The 23,458-nt window shown below is 41.1% G+C and overlaps 1 protein-coding gene across 2 annotated transcripts; it reads right to left on the reverse strand.

Moving 5' to 3' along the window:
• Positions 1 to 3,230: 3,230 nt before the first annotated feature.
• fxr2 (FMR1 autosomal homolog 2) lies at positions 3,231 to 23,100 on the reverse strand. 2 transcript variants are annotated; one of them, XM_032583318.1, is made up of 17 exons: positions 22,335 to 23,100; positions 17,855 to 17,907; positions 15,180 to 15,273; positions 15,024 to 15,095; positions 13,084 to 13,232; positions 12,870 to 12,963; positions 12,670 to 12,786; positions 11,209 to 11,379; positions 11,048 to 11,126; positions 10,237 to 10,346; positions 9,850 to 9,936; positions 7,928 to 8,147; positions 7,619 to 7,798; positions 6,322 to 6,516; positions 6,130 to 6,237; positions 5,956 to 6,044; positions 3,231 to 4,824 (listed from the first exon to the last, which is right to left on the reverse strand). In XM_032583318.1, the coding sequence occupies exons 1-17, from the start codon at positions 22,383 to 22,385 to the stop codon at positions 4,732 to 4,734; spliced, it is 1,962 nt and encodes a 653-aa protein (XP_032439209.1). In that variant the 5' UTR covers positions 22,386 to 23,100; the 3' UTR covers positions 3,231 to 4,731. The 2 variants fall into 2 exon arrangements, with proteins under 2 accessions (XP_032439209.1, XP_032439208.1); XM_032583317.1 differs by having other exon boundaries at positions 10,189 to 10,346.
• Between the last annotated feature and the right edge of the window lie 358 nt (positions 23,101 to 23,458).

Raw genomic sequence — 23,458 nt, forward strand, 5'->3', positions numbered from 1 at the left:
GGTTATGTAAAACGTTTCCTGGTTCAACTAGTTCTGCAGATGTTTAATTTTGTCCTGTATAAGTTATGAACTATTTGAAACGGAAATGAGAAGTTTCTATGTCTAAAAAATATGTTTCATAAACGTTTGGTTACTATTCTAAGGACGAGAATTACGGCCACTGGAAAAAAATTCACACTCTAAATTCATAAATTGACTTTTAAGATTAAAGTTGGAATTCTCAGAAAAAGAAAGTTATGATTTTGAGATTAAAGTAAACATTCTGTTTTTCAGTGACCCTAATCATTTTAGAATTTTGATCTGACTTTTAAGGGTTCTGACTTTTTTTCTCAAAATTCTGTCTCAGATATCAGATTTTTTTTGTTGTTGTTGAAAAGTCAGAATTCTGAGAAAAAAAAATCTGAATTGTGACCTTTTTCGACGGCCCTAATTTGCTTCCCTAGAATTCGCTAACCTTTAAATTTAGTCAGATTTATTTATGAAGTACATTCATATGACAATTGTAGACTCCATGTACTAGGCAGCAGTACATAAAAAATAAAGGCAAAGAATATACATAGAAATTTTAAATAGCACAGAAGTGAGATAACATAAAATCAGAAAATTAAAAAAGTAAAAATAATAAATAAATCACCACAAGAAGCCAAGTATTAAAATTACAACAGCATCAGATAAATGGTGTACAAAGCATCCATCCCTTGTGGGGTCAGGTGCTGGTGCCTGACCCCACAAGCTGAGGGGCTAACGTTTTAGGCAAGAGGCGGGGTTCACCCTAGACAGGTCACCAGTCTGTCGCAGGGCAACACAGAGACAGACAGAACAAGACACACATATACACTTAGAGAAACCATTTAACCTGACAGTCATGTCAAGAGAGAACCCACACATGATGCACAGGGAGAACATTCAAACATTCATCCACGCAGAAAGACCCCGGGCCCGGAATCAAACCCAGGACCTTCTTGCTGCAAGGCAACAGTGCTACCAACTGCGCCACTGTTTACAAAGCAGTGTATAGATACTATACTAATTCTTCTTGTAAAGTCTAAAATTATTACACATTTGAGATCCTCCACACCAGAAGTGTGCACATATTTATTAACTGTCTTGAAAATCAGAGGTTTGCATACATGTCCTTAGTATTTAGTAGCACTGCCATTGAATTGAATGACCTGAGTCAAACGTTTTGGGTTTCCTTCCAGAAGCTTCTCACTATAAGTACCTGGAGTTCTGACCCATTCTTCCTGACTTACATGGTGGAACTGAGTCATGTTACTAGGACCCCTTAGTCATGATTCACAACTTTTTGATCTACCCATAAATTTTCTGCAGGATTGAGATCAGAGTTTGTGATGGGCACGCCAAAACATTGACTTTGTCCATAAGCCACTTTATAACCACTTTGGCTGTGTGTTTAGTGTCATTGCTCATATGGAAGGTCCATTTGGACCCGAGCTTTAACATCCATGGCAGATGTCTTTAAATGTTGCTTTAATATCGCTTCATAATCATCATTTCTCATGTCATCTATTTTGTGGAGCGCAACAGTTCCTCTTGAAGCAGAACAGTCCCACACAACAAGGTGCCGCCCCCATTCTTCACAGTCAGGATGGTGTTCCCAGGAAAACACACTTCCCCCAAATGTAACATTGGTCATTATGCTCGACTTTAGTTTCATTAAACCACAGGACATGTTTCCAAAAATGACAAGTTTCTTTGTGTGAAATTGCAAACTGCAATCAGGCTTTTTATGTTACGTTAGGAGTGATGGCTTCCTCCTCAATGAGTGGCTTTTCAGCCCATGGTGGTAGAGAGCACGTTTCACTGTGGATACAACCTTACCAGCTTCATCCAGAGTCTTCAGCTTTTGTTCTGGGGTCGATTTGTACATTTCGGACCAAAATAGATGAATGTGGCACCTTCAAGGAAATTGTTCCCAAGAATGAACCAGACTCGTGCAACTCCAGAATTCTCTTCTCGATACCTTGGCTGATTTCTTTTGACCTTCCCATAGTTTCAAACCATTAAGCAGTGCATTTGATGTGTGACCTTAAAATACATCTGCCAATTAACTCAAATGTGTTGCTTAACCAATCAGAAGTTTCCAAAGCCATGACATAATCATCTGGGCTTTCCCTCATTGTTTAAATCATTCTGTATGTGAACCTGATTTTGATGACAAATTGATCTGCCATATTTTCATTATCGTAGCATTTAGTAAATAGAAATAATTTTGGCCACTTTAATTAACCTCAAAAGGGAGAATGTTGGTCTGGTTTAATTTCAGCCAGTGACAAAAAGCTTGGTGACTTTTTAGTCAGTGTATGCAACTTCTTGTTTGAAATATAAATATGCCGACAATAACCTGCTGCAAAAAAAGATATATCAAACAATGAAAAGTCCTTTATTGCCATCAGAACATGAGTGAGAAAACCAGAGACATAAATCTGACAGTGAGGAGTCAACAGTACACCTAGCATCCACAAACACACACACACACACACACACACACACACACACACACACACACACACGCACACACACACACACACACACACACACACACACACACACAGCAGGCACTCTGTCAACTCAATGTGGGGATTACAGATACATTAGAGAATACAGCAGTCAACAGAATGAGGTAAGAAGGCAAATACACATCCACTCATACATGCAACTGAAACAAGGTCCAAACACTTGAATGCTCGTTCTTTCTCTAAAAACAAAATGGTTGGGCAGAAATCTACAACAGCAGCATGGAGGAGGGAGGGAAAGGGTGGTCTCAAATCAACCAACTGCATACCCTGTCAGGTGTCTCTCCAAACCTTTGGTCATGAGAATGCTTGCTTGACATGCACCTTGTTGCCCTTGGGTTTGTAATACTTCGTGAGAGTCATGAGTAAAGGGACAAGTTCTTTCCCTGACTAGCATCTACTGAATAAGAATCAAAGATGGACCCAAGGGTAGAAAAAAAAAGTTGATTTAGTCACAAATAAAGTTCTCCTCCAAAGGCAGAGTTTCTACATTAGATGGACATTCAGTGGGTAGATTAGCAGCAATTCTAGCTTGTTAAACAATGACTTTAAAATAATATTAATAAAAAAGATTAATACCCTTTCCTCATGCACTAGACAGGCACCACTCAGTAACTAAATGCCATGCAAGGTAGAAAAATAGACTGCAAACTCACAAGACAAAGAAATCAGAGCTCATTTCCACAGGAGAGGTTGATTTCACTTCAATGTTTTATTTCAGATTTTTCTAAAGATGTGGAAATAGCAACAAAAAAAAGTAAGAACGGAGAGCTGTAACCAAGACAACAGTAACAACATGAGCAGAGAGCCACTCAGGTTTCCAGTCCCTTCCACCCAACTCTACTGCCCTCTACAGGACATACATCTTCCTTCTTTTTTCTCCCGTAAACCGCATTGATCTGTGCGCCCCCTGGTGCTCTGTGTGTGTATGTGTAACTGTGTCCCATGTGGCTCTCGTCCCTGTCCCACAGTCTGCAGTCTCTCGGCCCTCCACGCCCTCCCATTAGAAGCCCCCCCACCCCCACCCCTACCCCCACCCGGTGCTTCCGGACCCGTCCACTGCAGTGGTTGAAATCAGCAGAGGCTGAAGTTGCCGCTGCCCCTCCGACACAGAGAAAGAGGCACTGTGTAGTTTTCTTTGTAAATTTAAATCTACAGTTCAAGTGTGCCTGTCTGGACTTAACCCTGGACCGTTGAAAGATCTATAGGCAAGAGGGGGAACACGACATCCCCTCAGCACTTTGCTTCGTTACGTCAACCCTCGTGGTTTAGTTTTATCGTTGCCAAATCCCTTCACTCGTGCGCACTAACGGGTCTGAACGCTCTGCCCCACCGCCCCCATTATACACGGAATGAGGACAAGCGCCGTTAGGATTTTGTATTTGGCACCAGACTTTGTTTACCCCTCCCACTCTTTTACACTGGTCAGCCATTTTCTGATTCTAGATCACTCCCCTTCTGTTCCATCCATCAAACCAAATTTTAAATAAAAAATAAAACTAGAAGAACTTCCCCCTCTTGTTACCGTCTTCTCAGGAAACAAAACCAAACTTCATGAAAAAACTTAAGTTTTTATTTCTTTTTTTTTTTTTTTTTCCAAATTCAAGGCACAATGTCTATCAATATTCCGATCTGTCCATCTTTGCTCTGCGTGAACACTGCTTCGCATGAACTACAGGACTGTCTGCTCGCACGCCTGCGGCTCACATCTCTCGTCGGTTCTGTTAACACCGAGACATGTCCGATTTTTTTTTTTTGGTGGAGAGAGCAACAGCCCAGTCCAAACCAGTGATAAACAATGAACAGAATTAACATTAAACAAAAAGGATACAAAGAAAGTCAACCGTTAAAAAAAAAAAAAAAGTCTTGTCCTGTTTGTGTTTTCAGTATCTTGAGAAATATGCACCAGCTCTCTTTTGGCAAGCTAGTTGAGTTTTTAAATAAGCACTAAGTACTGATAGATAGGATAGCATACACCGTTAACGTGTGGTTTTAAGTAGATGCGTTTGTCGGTTTTCTTTTTTTGTGTTTTTTTTGTGTTTTTTTAATACTTTTTCCATCTCATAGTATGAACTCAGGTATTTTGTCAGGTACTTTTCATCTCTTAAGGTTTAAGTTAATGCAAGCAGGGACACAGTTTGCCATGGAGTCTTGCTTGAGACTTGGGTTCGCGAGGGAGTGGGGGCTCGTCTCCTTATGAGACCCCATTGACCAAAGTCGGCGTCTCTTTGCTAGGAGAACGCTTTGAGGGCGTTCGCTCCTCCTTCTTTGCACTGGTTCCGTTCTCCTGTGAAGGGGAGAGAAATGTTGAGATTCAGCACCAAACGATCTTGGAAGCTCTCTGTTAGAGATGCAACAACAAATCAGCCAGAGTTGACCAGAGACAGAAGATTTTCAGCTTGGTCAGCCCTCATCAGTTCCTGACCAGTCAGAAACTCAAAAATGTGACGTGGAGGCATCGTTTATAGTGCCAACAATGCCGCTTGACGTGGAAATCACTGTATGAAAAACACTCAAAGTAGGCTGGTTTTGAAATCAGTGAGAAACTCACTATAGTGGCGTAGCAGAAGAAATACTGCCATCTGCAGGTGAAGCTAGTCAAATTTGCAATAAACTCATAATTAAACCTGTCAATAATTATATGTAGGGGCCATTGTGGATAGAAAAAAGTAAATTTCAGCCAGAAAATTCTGAACTTACCCAAGTTTCAAAAGTCAAAAATTTGACTCAAAATTTTCCAGTTATTTTGTGAAAATGTCTGGGATTAATCTCAAAATTTGTGATTTTTTTTTGCCAGAAAATAATTCTATATACAACAACTCTGATACGCAGTTGTACAGTAATTAATCACATGATGAATTAAAATGAGCTCAATCATTTCCATTCTGATTAATATTTATTGAAGGACAATTTTGCTTAGAGAACCTTCATAAGCCATTATATTTATGGTTTTGGTTGTGTGTGGTTTTTACTTATTGGTTTTAGTTGTGTTTTAATTTTGATATTTAGAATGCCTTCCTGTCACAGTGTGCAGTCTTCTGTACAAAATTAAAGTTTATTGCTCTTGAGAGGGTGAACTTCCATTAAGACAAATGTAAGATAACTACAGATAATTTTGCATTTATTTTAAAATGGTAAATCATGTTTTATAGCAACTGCTATTTTTTAGCTTATTTTATCTGTGAAGCACTTTGTGATTGTAATCTGTGGATGTTGCTATATAAAAAAATGTACTTACAGCGATGTGATGCCACTATTGATCTTGGTATAAATAATAAATGGATGGATGACATGAAAATGTTTTGAACAATTTCTCTTCTCATTTTGTCCTAAAGAAAATCTGGAATCAGGAGCTCATAGCTTAACAAAAGATTGAAATTGAGTCCCAGCACTCTGATTGGTGTGTCTGTGCGTTTACCTTGGGTTCAGGTCCAGAGTGGTTCTCCTTCTGAGGCAGGTTCTGTCTGCTCTGGGACTCAGGACGGGATATGTAGTCGGCTACGGTCACTAAGAAACATCAAACTGTTAGCTGGAGCACTCAGAGGGAGTGTGTGTTGATTCCCCAGAGAGCGCTGTTGCTGCTGCTGCTCACCACTTTCTCCTGGCTGCCTGTCACGACTGGCGGACCCTCCCTCTGGCCGGCTGCCACGGTTACGGCGCCGGCGGCTTCGGTTGCGGCGCTGAGGTCGAGCTTCTTCGTCTAATCATCAAATCGGAAAAAAACTGATTAAGTTCTGGAGAAGCTTTACTTTCAGCTGTTTGCAACACACCGGGTGGTTCTCACCTAGTCCGTTCTCACTGGGGCCGGCCTGATTGTCCGACTCTGTGGCGGCGTCCATCACGCTGGGCTCCTGGTCGTTACGGCGCCGGCGGGAGCGTCTGTGGCGGTCCCCCACCGTGCCCTCACTGAGGTCGGCGTCTGCAAGCTCGCCCTCTCCCTCCAGCAGAGCGTACGGGTTGCTGTCTGGATCCCTCAGAACTGACAAGATCAGAAATATGACTCAATATTTTTATCATTTGTCTACTAAATTAATTCAATAAATAGTGTATGAAATGAAAATCCATCTTCTGCATAACCACCAACTGACTTTTCACACACGTAAAAAAAAAAGGTCTGACAGAATCAGAATTGACAGGTTAGGTTTTTTTTAAAGATTGGTGCACTCCTACTAATCACACATATGATCACACAAATGATTCATAATTACACTTTATTCAAAGTGTAATTATTATTACATAAACATACATAATCTTCAAAGTCATTTCTTTTATTACAGTTAATTATTTTATATATTTAGGCATACTAGCACCTGATTGTGAAATCGGAAAAAAAATGTTTTTTAAATTTTGGACAAATTGGAGAGAAAATAAAATCCTGTATCTCTCTTCCAGCTCTGAACATCCAAGCATTCCAGTTTGGGCCCATACTTTGTAAAACAGCTGAAGTTTAATCAGACCGGATTACATCTGTAAACATCTGTTTTATGTCCAAAATCTGTGGACATCCATTTCCAATTAGATTTAGAGCTGGACTTTGGCCAGTATAAATGCTCCCATCTAAACCTGTCTGTGTATTTATGGTCATTGAGCCTCCAGCACGGTCTCAAGTGTTTTTCAGCTTCCAACAAACCAAGTACAGTCATACTGAATAAATAATATGAATTCTGATAATATTCATCAGATTAAAAGTACATTTTAACCAATTGCAACCTACATTAAACATAATGGCTACATTTCTTTTGAAATTTTTTTTATTGGTCTGGTTTTAATTAATATTTTAATTTTAAATTTGCTGTTTCAATTAAATGTAAATAAAAAATCAGAACAGAAATAAAGGCTTTCAAACATCCATCTGTGTGTAATTAGTCTATTTAACATGTTTCACTTAGTGTTAAAGTTCCTAAAATAAATGAACTTTTCAATAATAATCTAATTTATTGAATGGGTCTGTACATTTTGCATTGTTTTGACAATGGTTCTGTTCCATAAAGTCAGATTTCTTCCACATGAGCCTTGGCTCTGCAGCTACAGCAGAGTTACCAGGTCGATTGCACTGAAAAGAACAATGAAATGTAACACACCTGAGCTAATTGAGTTGGAGGGCTTGGCTGCGGGGCCCCCGCGCCCCCGTCCCGAGTTTGCACCTCGGCCCCTGCCTCCCCGTCTGGAGCCTCTTTCGTCCCCACCGATGCCACGGGGCCTCAGGTCGCGGTCGTTGACGTCCTCCGACTCGGAAGCATTTGACAGTTCGGAGTTTGTGCCTGGGAACAAAAATCAAACATTTAAAAATATATATATATTTTTTTTGTGTAAATAATCAGCTGTAAATCTAGGGGGGAAAAACTGTTGCATCATATCCAGGTGAAGCGTTTTTGTTCCTTCCGTCTCACCGTATCCAGAGTACTGGGTATTGGAGGGTCTTCGTCCTCGGCCACGCCCGCCGTACGTACGAGATGCGTGGAGAGAGTTGCTGCTCTCGTCCGTCATGTAACCTTTCTCCCGGTCACCGCCGGGCCCAGCGGGTCGGCTGGGGGCCACACGGTATCCCACCCCGATCTGACGGAGCTGCTCGTCAATCTGGAGGCGCTCGAGGCGCAGCTGCTCCACCTCCTGCAGAACAAGCTGTTATCAACCTATGTGGTATTTGCTGAACATATTCAAATACATACAGAAGGTAAAATAAGTTAAGCCTCTCTTTTTTTAAATTACCACTTTATTTGTTTTTAAATAAATCTCATCTGTAAAAAAAAACCAAAAAAAAAACCAGACTAGTTGTTTATTTCTTTACATTTTCTCATAATCCCCAGTAGGTGGCAGTAATGCAAAAATATTTATACACAGATGACTGTTTCCAAGTCTTTAATAAGTCTGAATGAGAACTGTTTTACTCCTTAGAGCAGAACAAACACTCTAGAAACAACATCATTGTGTCTGTCACTACAGAAATACTTTCTGGACCTGAAGGCAGAAGGAAGTGGCAGCAGTTCTCTAACGGGAGTGTGACAGCTGACTCCACCAATGACAGCTGGATCCTTGCGGGAGGCGAGGGGGAAACGAGGCAGGGCAGGGGGGCTTGGGAGTTATCTTTGGAAGCTGAGGGTCCGGATGGCCTGTAACCTACACCCTAGAGCACCCTGTAGCCGGCCCCACAGAGAGGAGCTATTTATAAAAGCTCATGAGGTAAGGCCAAAACAAGACTATCAGCAGCTTCCCTCCTGAGGATTCAGGCCGGCAGGAGACAGGTGAAGGGCCTGCAGGCTCACTAATAACGGACTAGTACGGGAACGAAGTCAGAACGAAAGAAGCAAACTCCCTGCTGCAAACTCAGATACGAAAACAAGGAATGCACCCATTTGAAAATTTAGGCCTATATAGATATCCGATATATTAAGTCATATCAGTATAATTGTCATAAGTACACAAGAATAAAGTCATGTGATTTATCAATAAAGAATGAAGTCAAAACAATTCAAGAATGAGGTCGTAACAACAATAGTCATATGACAAAAATGTCATAAGATTACAAGAATAAAGTTAAACAACAAAGTCATATTACCTGGATAAAGACGCAATAAAAGTCAATATTACCAGAATAAAGTCATATTAAGTCAAGTTTATTTGTGTTGCACATTTCAGCAACAAGGCAGTCCTAAGTGTTTTACATTATAAAATCAGTCGACTATGACATAAGCAATAAACATAACATTTAGCAAAATGTCAATTATTATTGATAAAATAAGATTCTAATAATACAAGAAGAGAGTCGTAATGTTAGAAGAATTAGGTAGTCATTTTATAATAACTCCCACACAAAAAAATTAAACATTAAAATGAGGAATGTTGAGCATCTTGTGGAGTCAATAGTTTGCTGTTGGTTTCACAAATTGGACATACTTCATTTTTCCAACACATCCAAATCTGATCGTCATCAGCAGCAGCAGTTTGAAGCAATTGCACAAACTGCAGTGTCTATTCTGAAGGAAACCACACGGACGAGACCAGCTGCTCACGTCTCATCGTAAATATCACAACTTGGCTTTCAAAATAACTTTGATAGTAATTTTACGACTTTCTTCTGGTAATATTTCATCTTTATTCTACTAATTTGTGGAAAACCCTCTGCTGATAGTCAGTGGATGATTTAGGTTCGTTTAAAGATTTCTTCCAAGTTTTCTGAAAGCAGCATCCCCACAGCAATATGCTGCCACCTCCATGTTTCACAGTGTGTGTTCACATTGATTGAGATTAGCTTTGGAACATACAGAGTTTCTTCATCTACTGTATTTAAGAGAGAGAAACTGGATGAACCAACCTGCAGGTAGGACACATGGTACTCCAACAAGGCCTGAGCATTGCTGATGTTTTCCTTAGTGCCAACAAACACAAAGGGAACCATGCCCTAATGAAGCACAAATGACAAGTTCAGGGTTTAATCACGGTGTTGAAAACAAAAAACAGAAACATGTCAATCCATCAACTAATAGCAACACAACATGAGAGCCACACACTAGAAATACAGTTAGCTGTGTGTTGAGAGCTGTTAAAGCGGAAGCACTACTGACAGGTGAGGAGGAACAAAGATGCAGCGTGGAGCAGCAAAGCAGAAGGAATGATGTGGGTGTCAGAGAGACGAGCCGAACGGAGAATTCACCTCTTTGCTGCTGGCAGTGTCGTCTCTGCCAGCCCCCTGCCTGCCTACCTCCTCCCGGGGAAGCTTTTTGTCATTGTCTCCCTCGATCCGGACGCGGACCACGCCCGACTTGTCCACTATCTCCTGGATGACTTTGCCGTTCTTTCCGATGACTTTGCCTGGAAGGAAACGGAAGCAAACGGCGTCAAAAGCCATATTCGCGTGGGACGCCATGTAATACATAAATCACTCCACAACGTCTGCTTTTTATGTGATGCGTCCGTATGGGATGACAGAAGCCTGAGATGTCGCTGAAATTCACAGACATCTCCTAGATATGATGTTAACGAGCTCTTTCAAGTCGACTTGAGGAATGACAGGAGTCGACGTTCAAACTATTTTTCCGGCTGCGGCCACAGCTCAGTGTGCCAGCCAGCTGTATTACAGAGGTAAACCAGTCTTACCGCACAGTGCAATACTTGATGGGAGCCACTATTTTGATTCAAATACAAAAATACTTTATTGATCCCAGAGGGAGATTAAATGCTGTTGTAACTTATATTAAATCAAATTTTTCAGAGTTACTGTCGGCAGGAAGGTTCTATTGAAGCAGTTAGTATTATAAAAATAGCAAAGTATGAAAATACTGGCATAAGCAGTCCAACTACACAGCACCTAAAACAAGAAGTGATTAGTGTTATTACAGGACCTCGGAGTTCAGCAAAACACAGCAGGGGAATTTTTTCTTAAATTACTGACTTCGCCAATTCGCACAGGATTAAAAACAGACAATCTGCAATCATCACAACAGATAAAACTAATCCTAGACGAATATGTCTTAAGCCACCAAATGATGGGAAGGTCAAGCTGCTACACTCACCTACAAGGTTCCTGGGAACCTGGAAGTAATCTTCTTTGAACTCCAGATATTCTCTCGCCTGCTTCACAGCTTCAGGAGTCTGGAACACAGCACACAAGTCCAGCATCAGAGAGCTTTCAGGGAGCAGCAGCTAACAGTAGCAACCTGAGTGGGGCGCTCACCTCTCCGTAGATCCTGAAGGTACAGCTCTCCTCCTCAAGCTCGATGGCCGTCACTCCAGGCACCTTCCTGGCCTGCTGGATGTTGGCACCGTGGGAACCAATGGCGAGGCCCATCAGGTCCTCTCTGACTCGGACCTCTTCCTGGTACGCTGCTGCTAGCTGCTTACTGGTCTAAGAAAGGGAACCCAAACACAAGCAACATCAGGAAGACTAAAAGTGGACAGGTTCGTGTCTCACTGGTTCATTTTACGCTGGTGTTCTGCTCATCAGCTCAGCCACTGACCCCAGAGGCAATATGGCTGAAAGTCCTTGTGTTTTCCTTTCCTTTTCCTTGTGGGTGCACTGATTGCAGCGATCTGCCTGATAACCAATGTTTAAAAGCTGATTAAAATTTTTTTTTGTGTGTGAAAAGTTATTTACAATGACTCAGCAACAGTTGGGGGGGGCTACTGTTAACACACTGGGGGCCAGTGCCCTCTCTAGGGGACACAGTTAAGACCTGTGGATGAGATCGTTTTCTGATGTAAGCTTCACCTGATCACCGATCTCCCAAAGTTAAGAAAATCGGGTCAGGTTTTAGGCTAGCTGATTTATCTGTGCACTCTAAAAATCACAATCTTTGACCTGAAGGTATTTGGAAACTGCTGGTTCCAAGAATATGAACCAAAGTGTAAAAAGAACGTTTTAGGTTTTTCAGCCCCAGATGACAGGAACAGGTCAATTTGACCTGTGACTAAATGTAAGGCCTGCTTGAAATTCAGGGGTCAAGACCTCCTGAGCTGAGCTCCAGTGAAACCGCTCCTGGTGTTTTGCTGAGTGTGGTTCACAGCAGTAACTGTGGTTCACAGCCTACAGTAAACACAGCGATCATGGTGAGAGGATCAACTATTACACGAGTTCAGAGGAGGAAATAATGATTGATGAGCTGGAAAACATCATCTCATTTTTCCATTTTATTGGTTAAAAAAAAATAAATAAAAAAATTTAAAAAAGAACAGAACAGAAGGCGTCAGAGGAACGTTCTCTGCATCAAACTAGAACCAGGCAGAGGGATTTTAAGGTTTCAGTATGTACTTCCTAAACGTTCTCTGGCTCAAAAAAAGAAAAGCTTCTGGAAGTTGAATAGTTTGGCCTGGCTAAATAAGCACATCCACAAAATTCAGACCAATCACTCAATAGGGTCGCATGGAGACGGGGCAAAAAGTTGAAGGGGTGATGGACATGAAGCAGAGAACAAATGACGGGATTTTCATCACCCAACTGCGACAATGAGAACAGACTCGGCATGTCGGCCCAACCATGGGGAGCCCCTTAGCTAACCCTGTGTAAGCCCTCTGGAAGTATTTTATGCAAATAACTACTGAGAACCACATTGTTACCATCCTGAAGATGAAATCTAAGGCCAACAGGGACAACATTTGTGAAATAAAACCAATGAATATTTGCTGATGAACATTTTACCTCCAAATGTTTGGTGGCTTCTTCATTGCGGGACATTAGGATGAGCTTGGTGCGGATGCTGCGGAAATGCATGTCACTCAGGAGTGTTGCACGCTTTACCGTTGTGTCATTTGTAGACTTGTGGGGGGTAAAAAAAACAAAACAGGTCAATATGAGATCTAACAATTATCTAACTTAAAGGAATTTTGGAATTTCCTAACCAGGACAATGAGATCATGTGTTTGAGCGCTGTAGAAGATGCAGTTGGCTCCGATAGCTTTTCTGAAGTCTTTGTGAATGTCATCACTTGCACATCTGACAAAAACAAGACACACACACACACACAAACACACATCTCAAAGCACTGCTTGAGATCTGCAGAAAGCTGCTGAGAAATCTCAGCATCACAATAAAGCTGGACAAAGGCGGACTCACATGTCCCTCAGGTCTTCCGGGACGGGGATGGTCATCTTGTGGAACGTGTTTCGAGAGGCGGGGCTGTTGGGGTTCAGAGGCCTGATGCGCTCCGACGTGACAATCTCGTTGTATGTGGCATCGCAAGCTGCGTATTCGATTACGTAAAACTGAAACGCCACAACAGACATTTATAACAGTTATAGGGAGTATAGTTTAGTTGTTTTAGTTTAAGAAGAAATACAAAAAGATCCCCAGGATCAGGCGGTTAGGGTTTTATCTCCTACTATTCAGACTGCTGCTCGGTTAAGAGACTTGGACTGATTGAGGTTTTATGATAATTACTGAAATTAGTGTAATTTTAAACCATCAAAGCTCCAGTCAAGATTAGCCAATTAAACCTAAGAGGTACTAGGGTGAATTTTGTAGTTAAGCATCCAGTTACTAAACTCTACGATTCTGATTTTTTTAAGGTATTATTAAACTAGCTGGCCTTTAGGGTTTAAATTGATTAATTTAACAAAGGTGAAGCTAAATCAGGGAAGCTGAGGTTTTCCACTCTGAATAAAAGCCCTGATGATGGACTTCAAACTTAATTTTTAACTGTTTGCAGATTAATCTAAAACAGTTACTTCTTCACCTTCTCTCAACCTATTGTCACAAATTCACTAGCCTGAGGCTACGGCAGGCAAACAAATCGACGGTTCAAAGACACTCATTTGCGTAGGAATCGATACAAACAGTCCCGCTTACATTTGCCAAATTGTTGCATTTCCTTCAGCAGCAACACTGCCATAACAGAGACTCAAAGTTCCACATCCCACAGCGCCCCGTTCTACCGCAGTACGAATTAACGCAGGGAAATGCCAGATAGTATAATTTATTTCTATCAGCAGATAATTGGCTAATGGAAGCACCTGCTAAAGATAAGCAGCTACGATAAAATGAAATCATTGCAGAACTGAATCAAAATACTTTCAGAAACAATATTAGAACAGAATATAAATATAAAGATCTACCAGCAGAAAGTTAAAGGTTAGTGGAAGCATAAAGATCAACACTAAGCTAAAACAAAACAGAATGTGAAACTACAATAAGGGGCAAAATTAAAAAAGAAAATAATACTGTCCAGGTTAGTTAACATTAGTTATACCAAGTGTTCTACTGTTTTGTCAAACAAACGAAGTGAGATTTTTAAATTTTACATTTTTATAAATAACAGCTAAATTCTTATTGGTTTTTGGCCCAATTAAGAAGGCTAAAATGTTGCCATATTGTAATTATATTTTTGGCATATTCTAACTATGTTAGAAAGAATCCTGAGCCATTTAAAAAAAGAAAAAAGTATTTTTCTTAGTATCAATATGGAGTTTGAAGTTTTATTATTATGACAACCCTAAAAAAAAAAAAAAAGGCCAGTTGATTCATATTCCACACATTCAAAGGATCCAAGCAGATCCTGTAAACCTCACAGTCAGAGTTATGGCTCAGCTCATTTATATTCTGGGTATCTTCAGTTATTTCTATTGTGCGCTTTACATTTAAATTAGCACTGGGTTTTGTGTCTTGACAGCAGTAACCCAGGCAGTGTAATATGTTTAAATAATACTGAAACAACACAGACTACAGGGGGTTTGTGTCGTTGGTGTTGTTCCAGCCTGGCATTGTGTAAACACAGAGTCACTCTCATGACACCGAGCAGAAAACTGATAAAAATCTGGCTTTTATACGGCTGGTTTAATTCATTAATTATTCAACAGCGTTCGATTAACAACATCTGGCTTTGATGCTTTCTTTTAAGTCAAATGGAAGCAGGAAGTGTTTATATACTTTTTCACCTCCATTTTTCACCTCCACACAACTTTCTTTTAGCTTTGTTTCAAACAGATGACGGCGACAATGACAGTGAATTCTTTTGTTGTCTCCGGGTTATTTTATTCTCCCAGTATCCAGCCACCTACCTCCCCCTTCATCATCCTGACCCGTGCTAACCACCACCCGCACGGCTCCTGCTCGTTGGCCCTGGAGTAGACCTGCGGAGACCACAGGCGCGTTAGTTCAGCAGGAAGTCCAGGTGTGAGACCTGGGCTAGAACGGAGCAGCGCAGCAGTTCTCACCTCCACCTCCTCGCCTTCGCCGATGTCTTTGTGGTAGTCGGCTGGAGGAGGCAGCCGCACGTCGCTGAACGGCAGCTGTCTCTCAGGCTGCCAGCTTGAACACGACGAGACAAACAGTTTTAACACAGTTCATATTAAATACCGTCTGTTTCAGCCATTTAACATCCTGATTGCAAAGATTGCTCATTAAAACTTTAAATGTCGTCAGTAATCTTATCTTGGTCTGCTGTAATAAATTGTCTTTGTTGTACAACAATAAGATAATCTTTGATTTGACCAAATAACATTTTCATAGGTGTCCTATACGGTAGCGGTGCACTGGTTGCAGTTTTCTGACCGATCACAGATCTGTAAAATACCTGGCCTGCTGATTCCGATTTTGTCCAATGCCACTTTTTTTTTTTGTGTCTGAAAATAAACACAGATTGTATTGGCTGTTGTAGCTCTAAGTCGTTCTGTGTCACATGATCTGATGGTATCCCTAGCAACAGAACTGGACATAGATCAGCTGAAGCACGAGCCTTTAAATTTATGACGTTCACCAATGATTGTAACATTATATCTATCACCAATATAAAAACAGAGATGTTAGTTAGCCTAACACTTCAGAGTTTGAATCATCAGCAGAGGCTGAACATGAGTTTATTTCAGAATATGGTGACGGGTAAATCCTTCGAATCAGATGTTAAAGCTAAAGATTCACCGAATGCAGTTTTCCGGCCGATTCCTGATCTTTAAAAAGCAGAATCCGATTTTGGCTGATACCAAATTTTTTTTGTCTGAGAAATTTCTAAATTAAGCAACAAAGCTACTAAGTTGGGTGAGTACTGTTGATCGCACATGTGCAGAGTGCAGACATGACCTTGTTGGCCGGTTCGTCAGCCAACCGCTTTTGGCAGAGCAAAAGAGGACAGTGGCTGATTTTCAGACTTTCTAAGAGGTGGATAAGAACAGTTTCTCATTTAAGTATCACCCGATGTGCAAAAATGAAGGAAATCTGGGCCGATTTATTGGTGCACCCCAATATTACAGATAGGAGACCACACTGAAATCTAGCTCATTCGTGTAGAGCCTCTGATCTGGAACATCTCTTACATTTTTTAATCCATCATTTTTTAGCAACTAAAACGCCTTTAAAATTTCTCCCAGGAAACCTCTCCAACACCTCCATGTGCTCAGAGAGAGTAGAAGGACAAGAAGTCAGGCTGGGAACCGTCCCAAAACTGACACTGGGCATGGTAGTACCACTTTCTCTCCCCCCCTCCTATCTCACATACCATGGATCACTATTTTTAGGAGAGCCACACGATCTACACTCAGCCATGAGGGACCAAAGGGAAGCCTGGAGGTTTGGGGGGGCAGTAGGTGGGTTCAGGAGGAAAGAAAGTTGTGGCAGCAGTGTGGTCGGGACAGAGACGAGAAGAGAAGGAAGGTTTTAAAATGACCTGTTCCAAGACACGTACGGACAGCTGCGTCCCAGGCACGGGTGCTGAAGAGGGACATTTTAAAGGCCTAGAGCAAAGTCTTGTTACAGTCATCGGATTTCCAACTTACTTTCCTTTGAGCTTTTATTTAGACTACAGTTCCTTGCTAAGGCATTCATACCCCTTGGGGATTCTTTTTTTTATTTTTGTCATGTTACAACTACAATTTTCATTATACATGTGTTTATTAACACAAACACTGCTTCTTTTTAAACAAATACAAATATGCAAAAAAGTAAAGTCTACATTTAAATTCAGATCCCTAAATGCCTCAAGAAGTCACCCAATCATCCCTGCACCATGCTGAGAGCTGATGGTTTACTATAGCACATACAAGCATGTCAATGTTAGAATGTCCTAGTCAAAGAGCAGACCGGAGTACAGTTGAGAATCTGTGGCAAAGTTGAAAAGTGACGTTTAGGAATACTCTCCTTCCTGTTAGGCTGAAACTGAGCAACTGTGAAAAGAAAACAGGCATAAACTTTAGCCTGTAGAGGAGAAAGTGTAATAGAGCTTAGCACTGACTTCACTTTATGATGAAAAATCTTTTTTCTAATAAATACATCAAAGTCTGATGCAACTAGAGATGCACTGATGTAATAATATCTGTATAGATAGATAGATAAATCTATCTATCTATCTATCTGTCCCAATGTTGGAAAAAAATGTTTTTAGATGGGGTATCAGTGACAATGTGCCCGATGCATTAAGGCAAATCTATTCAGTCTAATTCTATGCTTTGTGCTCTGAGTGACATCAAACTTTCTTATTTATTTTACATTATATTTAGAATTCCTAATTGCACTTCCTGAACCATTTGAAAGGTTTATTGCAGTTTATATACGTTTGATCAAAGTAGTCAGTTTATTTCTCAGTTTATTATTAATTTCTCATTAGTTATTATCCTCCTTATCGCACTGCCTGAACAATTTAAAGTTGTGTTCAATTTACATGTTGGACAAAGCCTGTGGAGCTATTGGTGCATATAAGTGAGCTTCACTGGAGCAGAGTTATACAATAAATCTGTATTTCAGTACAAATGTCTAAGAATTAGAATTGTAATGCTGCATTGAAGGCAGAAGACAATCATTCCTTGTAACATGACAAAAAGGAAAAAATTTCAGAAACCACCAAATTTATTAACCAATTACTTAATACATGTAGACAGAACAACAGAAACCTCACACTTACTTGTTTTCAAATACAATAGTGAGTGAGTCTTCATGGACATCTTTGATAAAACCCTGAAGAAAAACACAGTAAAGAGAAGAAAAAAAAAGATTTTATCATCACACATGCTGTAGAAACATAAGGATCTGGACTGTGTGCGTTAGATTTGTGCATGCTGACAGCTGGCTTTCAGGCCAACAGTGCGACTGCTTCTGAAACAGAGCATCTTGGGCCCTGATAGGCAGCCAAGGCAGCACGTTGCTGCTGACACCGTTCTCTGGCTGTGAATTCAGCGTCGGGTGAAAGTGACGACCGACAGCAGAGAAAATTTCCTCTCACTAGCGGGATGAAAACGACTCGGCTGTCTTCGTCTGACTGTTCGTCTGCAGCCTAAATGGCTTGTGTCAAATTCCCTGAGTAGTTTTGAGAAAGAAAAAGCGTACAAAAATATGTGATTCACAAATCTGTCACATCTACCACTGGGTAGAAACAGGTGGAAGGGGCCTAGAGTGACGCTACCATAAATGGGACTAAAGGCTCAGAAGATCCCACTTCAGTGGGAAGCAGGGAATACTGGTGAGGACAGTTTTGGTCGGGTCATTCCGGACTTTTTCTAGGGGTGAAAAATGAGCTGTTTGGAGGTGTTTGGAGAGGGGGCACGGTGGGAGATTCCTTTGTTGCTCATATGACAGCCAATCAGAGGCAGATGGACGCTCTGGTTCTGCTGGAGGTTTCTTCTGGTTATAGGGGAGCGTTCCTCGCCGCTGTCGCTACATTCTTGCTAACAGAGAATGACAAGCTGAATTATGCATATTTGGACATTTTGATGATTTTCTTTATTTTAAACCCTAAAATCAAAAAGAAATATTTTATTTATTTTTCATGAAAAAGCAAATCATATTATTTTCTTAAAATCTTTATTTAAGCTTTTTTTTGTTTGTTTGTTTGGACAAAAAGTCCAATTTTGTTTGGACAATGATTTTGGGGTTGTAAAGGTTGTCAACTCCTGAGCCAAGCAGAGGTTTAAAGAAGAACTGCTAAAGCAAATGATGATGTCATCCAGGACATCTGATGATGTCATCCAGGACATGTCACTGTGAAATATAGTCTCTGATGACCAAATGTGCCGTTATGTCATGAGACTCTCATACGGCAACAGTCTTCAGTCAGAGGCCTTATCAGATTCACTGCCAGACTGACTGCTAGTGGAGATTCACAGAGATTCCTGGTCACAGCGTCACCACAACTCTTTGAAGATACTTTGATGATAAGAGTTTATAACATTTCATTTCGTTTTGGGGTCTATAAAGTTTGGTTTTTTTGTAATTGAATAACCTGGAGTCATATGTATTCATTTTTCTAATCACAAAACATCCTTCATGTACAGTTCTAACACATCTGTGTGGTTAGGCCTGTAGTCGTGGACCTACTGTCACCATAAGAAATTCTGCTCGACATTGCCCCCAAAGTTATTGCAATAAACGATAAAATTATTGTTTTGAGACCATTTGGCATAATCATTCAAGAACACATTCTCAAAGGTCAATAAACTTTAAGTTCTATTGAACATTTAACACTGGAACTGGAAGACATTTTTAAATATTCTAAATAAATAAAAACAACAGAAATAAATAAAATGAATTATGAAGTCTCAAAACAAAAGTGTTAATAAAATAAAATCAGCAGACTAAAGACTTATCCAGTTTTTGGTAGAAAGAGAAAAACGACAAATCGTGCAAATAAAAATGATTGATTTCTTGCTTATTGCATTAGGAAAACCTGGTCAGCTGACAGAAGCTGCAGGTGTGGATGCAGTTCCAGTGAGAAGAAGCCGTAAGTCGTGAATCTACTGATTCTTATTCTGAACCACACAGCAGAAACATTCATCAGTGAAACAATGCAGAATTCAGCACTTCTTCCAACAGCTTTTCACCAACATATTTTAAAAGAGATGAATTACAAACTTAAGACTTAAGAAAAAGCATTTGTCGACGCTGAATCATTTAAACATCCATCTCTTTGCTGCCACTTTATGTTTTGGAGGTGCAGCTGTCGGTTCCCCAGTACCCCCCCCCCCCCCCCCCCCCCCCCCAACATCCCCTCAACAGATTTCAGGTGTTTTTGAAAAGGCAAACTACAGAGACGCTGTGCTACTTGAGTGACAGCAGAAGATGAAAAAAAATTTTTTTTTACAGTGCATCTGAGGTATTTTGGGTAGTTTACTGTCTGTTTTATCTCTAATGGGACCAGAGGGAGATAAGGACGGCTGTTTAAAATGGGGATGTCTGTTTTTGTCAGACGTATCATAGAAACAGCTGCTTTTTCTGGAGCCAGCCTCTGAAAGATGTGGTTTATTTTAATGCAGACGTGTTGGACAACAGAATTGAAGCTCATGAAAATGTTTTTCTGATTGAATGACTCTCAGTTTTTCCTCACAACAAATCTTTTTTCACCCTTAGCAGCGTAGCTGAAGGTAAAAGAGAGATTGTATTGGCTGTTGCAGCTCTAGCTCCGTTTGTGTCACATGGCCTGATGGTATCCCTAGGAAAAACTAAATCATAAGTCTTCACATTCACAAACGATTAACTGGAAATGTTGCGATATTTATTATCAATGAGCCACGTGAAAACAGAGCAACATGCTAATGTTAGCTTAGCACTTCAGATACTGAATGAAAACATCGCCAGGGGCAACACGAGAGTTTATTGAAGAATGCAGCAGCATTTTAGAGAGTAGATAGAAACAAATGTTAAAGCCAGAGGTGCACCAACTGCAGTTTTCTGGCTGGTTACAAATAATTAAAAACCCTGACCTGCCGATTCTGATTTAGGCCGATAAAGACACTGAATATAGAGACTAAAAAGCTAAGATGGTAACAGTGGGGTGACTGTTATTAACCGGCGAAACCCAGACGTGACTTTTGCAAAGCTAGATAAGATCGGTTTCTCATGTCAATATCGGCCAATCGCAGATCACCCCAAATTAAGAAAATCAGGGACAATTAAATCGGTGCATCCCTAGTAAAACTATGAACATTTTACAATCTTATTATCTTATTAGCTAATATTATTTAGGTTAACCTGAAGTTGAAGCAGCATATTGAGGCTGTCCTGCAGAAATTACAGAAAGGACGAAATATCCATCATCACCAGGAAAAGCAGATTGTGCCATGTCCAGAAAGTCTTTATGAGTAAGTTGGGACAGTCACCAAATGGTCAAATGTACAGTTAATTTATTATAAACAGATTACACTGCCAGTGTCCTGATTGGGACCATGTGTTAATGTTAAAGGACTCTGATCTGAAACAGGGACAGGAAATCATGATCAGCTGATTAAAAAAAACCAAACAAAAAAACACTAACTAAAACAGCCAAATAGTAATGTCTAGGCAGTGGACCAAATGTATGTTTAAGACAAGTACAGAAATTAATTTGCCTTCAAAATTAATCTGTTTCAAAAATGCCACAGGGCAAAGCAAAGTCAAGCTCTCCTGACATTACGTGACTCATGGAAAGGAGTGGAAGTCTTCATCATGAAGTCAGCAACCATGTGGTTGATTAAAGCCACCAGCTCTACAACCTTCATCCTGGACAAATAACCCAAATTGTGCCAACTCACTTCCCTCGTATGGAAAGCCTAAGAGTTGATCCTGAAGAAGTCGGGGTTTTCATTTTTAGTTTATCTTACGCCTGCTGAATTCTACAGAGCTGGAACCCCACACACAGAGCGGGAAATTTAATGCAAAGAAGGAAAGCGGCGGAATAAGGAGAGCAAATGGTTTTGGAAAGTGTTTGACCACGTCAGAGTCAAACCTGTCACCCTGTAAAACAAAAACAACAGGTGAAGCAACGTGGGAGTAAATATAGGATGGTTGCTTAAACTGTGGTGTGGGCTGGCAGAGCAGCTGAAAACTTCAAGAGAAGAGCCATGTGGGTCAGAATGCCTACTGTGTGCTCTTACAACGTAAAATGTACATAATTAAAGGAGAAACCAAGTTTGATATTTAATTAGATTTTTTATCTCAGTGAATAGCAGCAACAGTGGCTTACACAGAAATGAAACAGAAAGTCTATCTGTATAGCAACTGTTCCTCCTCAGGGCTGCTTTTTTCACTGGGAGTCAGAACACAAATATATTCTTATAGGAGCTGCACAACAGCTGGCTGTTTTTTATTAGCTTGCTACGGGTTTAAATGCCTTCATCCCGTGTTTTCTCAATGTATGGGGACTTTTTTTCTTAAATATCTTGAATTTATAGTACCATTTGCTCATAAAGATAGACATGAACCATGCATGCTGATGACAAGTGTACTTAGCTTCTCAGCTAAGTCCAGCTAGCGGTTATCCGGAATGGAACACATCTGCTCCTCCTCCTCGCTAACGTTAGCTGAGAAACACTGTGCTAGCTTATCTCTCGGGAGGAGGGGAAAACAAAGCAGCCTTTCCATGAAACAAAACTTTAAGGTGGGACAACAGTAAACAACCACTGCAAGCAGTTTACCTTGTAGAAGGCCCCGTTCGAGCCGCGAACCTCCACGGCCAGTCCGTCCATGCTTTTCGATAGATCCCCACGGCTGTGCTTGGCGTCCGTAACCGTTGCGACTCCCTGCGAGTCCGGAGCCGTTCCCACCCCCAGCCTCACCACCGGCCCTTCGCCGCTCTCCGACAGCTTCTGGATTTCCAGTGTTTCGGGTGGAGGAGAAGAAGAAGAAAAAAGGTGGAGGGGGCAGAGGTGAAGGGGTTGGGGGAGATGGGTGTGATGGGTGTCACAACAAGCAACGCAACGCAGATGCTGTCCCCCCCTGGCAGGCAGTTTAGTTTAGGAAGGAGTGTGTGGAGGGGGGACCGTTATTTGTTTTTGTCCAAATGTGGGATTCAGAGCTCGCGAGCTAAACGGCTCCAACGCGAGCGGTTGCTGTAGTTTCGACTTGCGCGAGGAGAAGCACGCTAAATGATGTTAGCTGCTGGATAATTAGCTGGGAGGCTAGCTATCACAAGCCAGACGCCGTCAGTTTTCAGGGATGAAGCTAGCTTGGCTAGTGTCTGGTAGCCGGGTTGCGTTCTGTTAGTTGGACGTGTGGCGCAGACGCTGCATTGAGATATTTCACAGAAGTCGTCACCGGGGGTGGTTTCTTCAGCCTCTGGTGTAATTTTTCGGCGGTGTGTCTTTCTCAAATTCCGTCTGAAATGTGCAACCGCCCGGCGACTATTCCTCACCAGCCGCCCGACCCCTCAAACACACGCTGATAGAGTGAGTCGAAGAGGGTCTGAATGACCTCGAACACCCCACCCCTTCACCCGAGAACCTGCCCAAAAGAAAACATGGGTTTCTAATTGGTTAAAATGTTCGTCAATCAATCATCTTTATCAGTTATTGGCTCAGCAAATAAGGGTTGGTCTCTGAGTGGGACCAATAACTGAAGACGATTCACATCCTAACACAATTCATTGGTTTGTTTCCGTGTCAGTTACAATTTCACTCACACTGACCGACTCTCGTACTCCATGTTACCCACTCATTGATGAGAGAGAGTGGGAACATTCCTTAACAGTCGACCGGTGACCGGCTCGGCTGGAATTAATGACGACAGGGAGTGGGAGGAGTTTTTTGTTACTTTAACCGTT

The sequence above is a fragment of the Xiphophorus hellerii genome, chromosome 14 (genome assembly GCF_003331165.1).
Source record: "Xiphophorus hellerii strain 12219 chromosome 14, Xiphophorus_hellerii-4.1, whole genome shotgun sequence".
Taxonomy (NCBI): domain Eukaryota; kingdom Metazoa; phylum Chordata; class Actinopteri; order Cyprinodontiformes; family Poeciliidae; genus Xiphophorus; species Xiphophorus hellerii.

Excerpts from the sequence above, each read along its gene's own strand:
- fxr2 (XM_032583317.1), bottom strand. The coding sequence starts at position 22,385 with ATGGACGGACTGGCCGTGGAGGTTCGCGGCTCGAACGGGGCCTTCTAC. Across the intron at positions 13,233-15,023 it reads TCAGGATGATGAAGGGGGAG|TTTTACGTAATCGAATACGC; the intron begins GTAGGTGGCTGG and ends GTGGCGTTTCAG. Across the intron at positions 12,964-13,083 it reads CCGGAAGACCTGAGGGACAT|ATGTGCAAGTGATGACATTC; the intron begins GTGAGTCCGCCT and ends TGTTTTTGTCAG.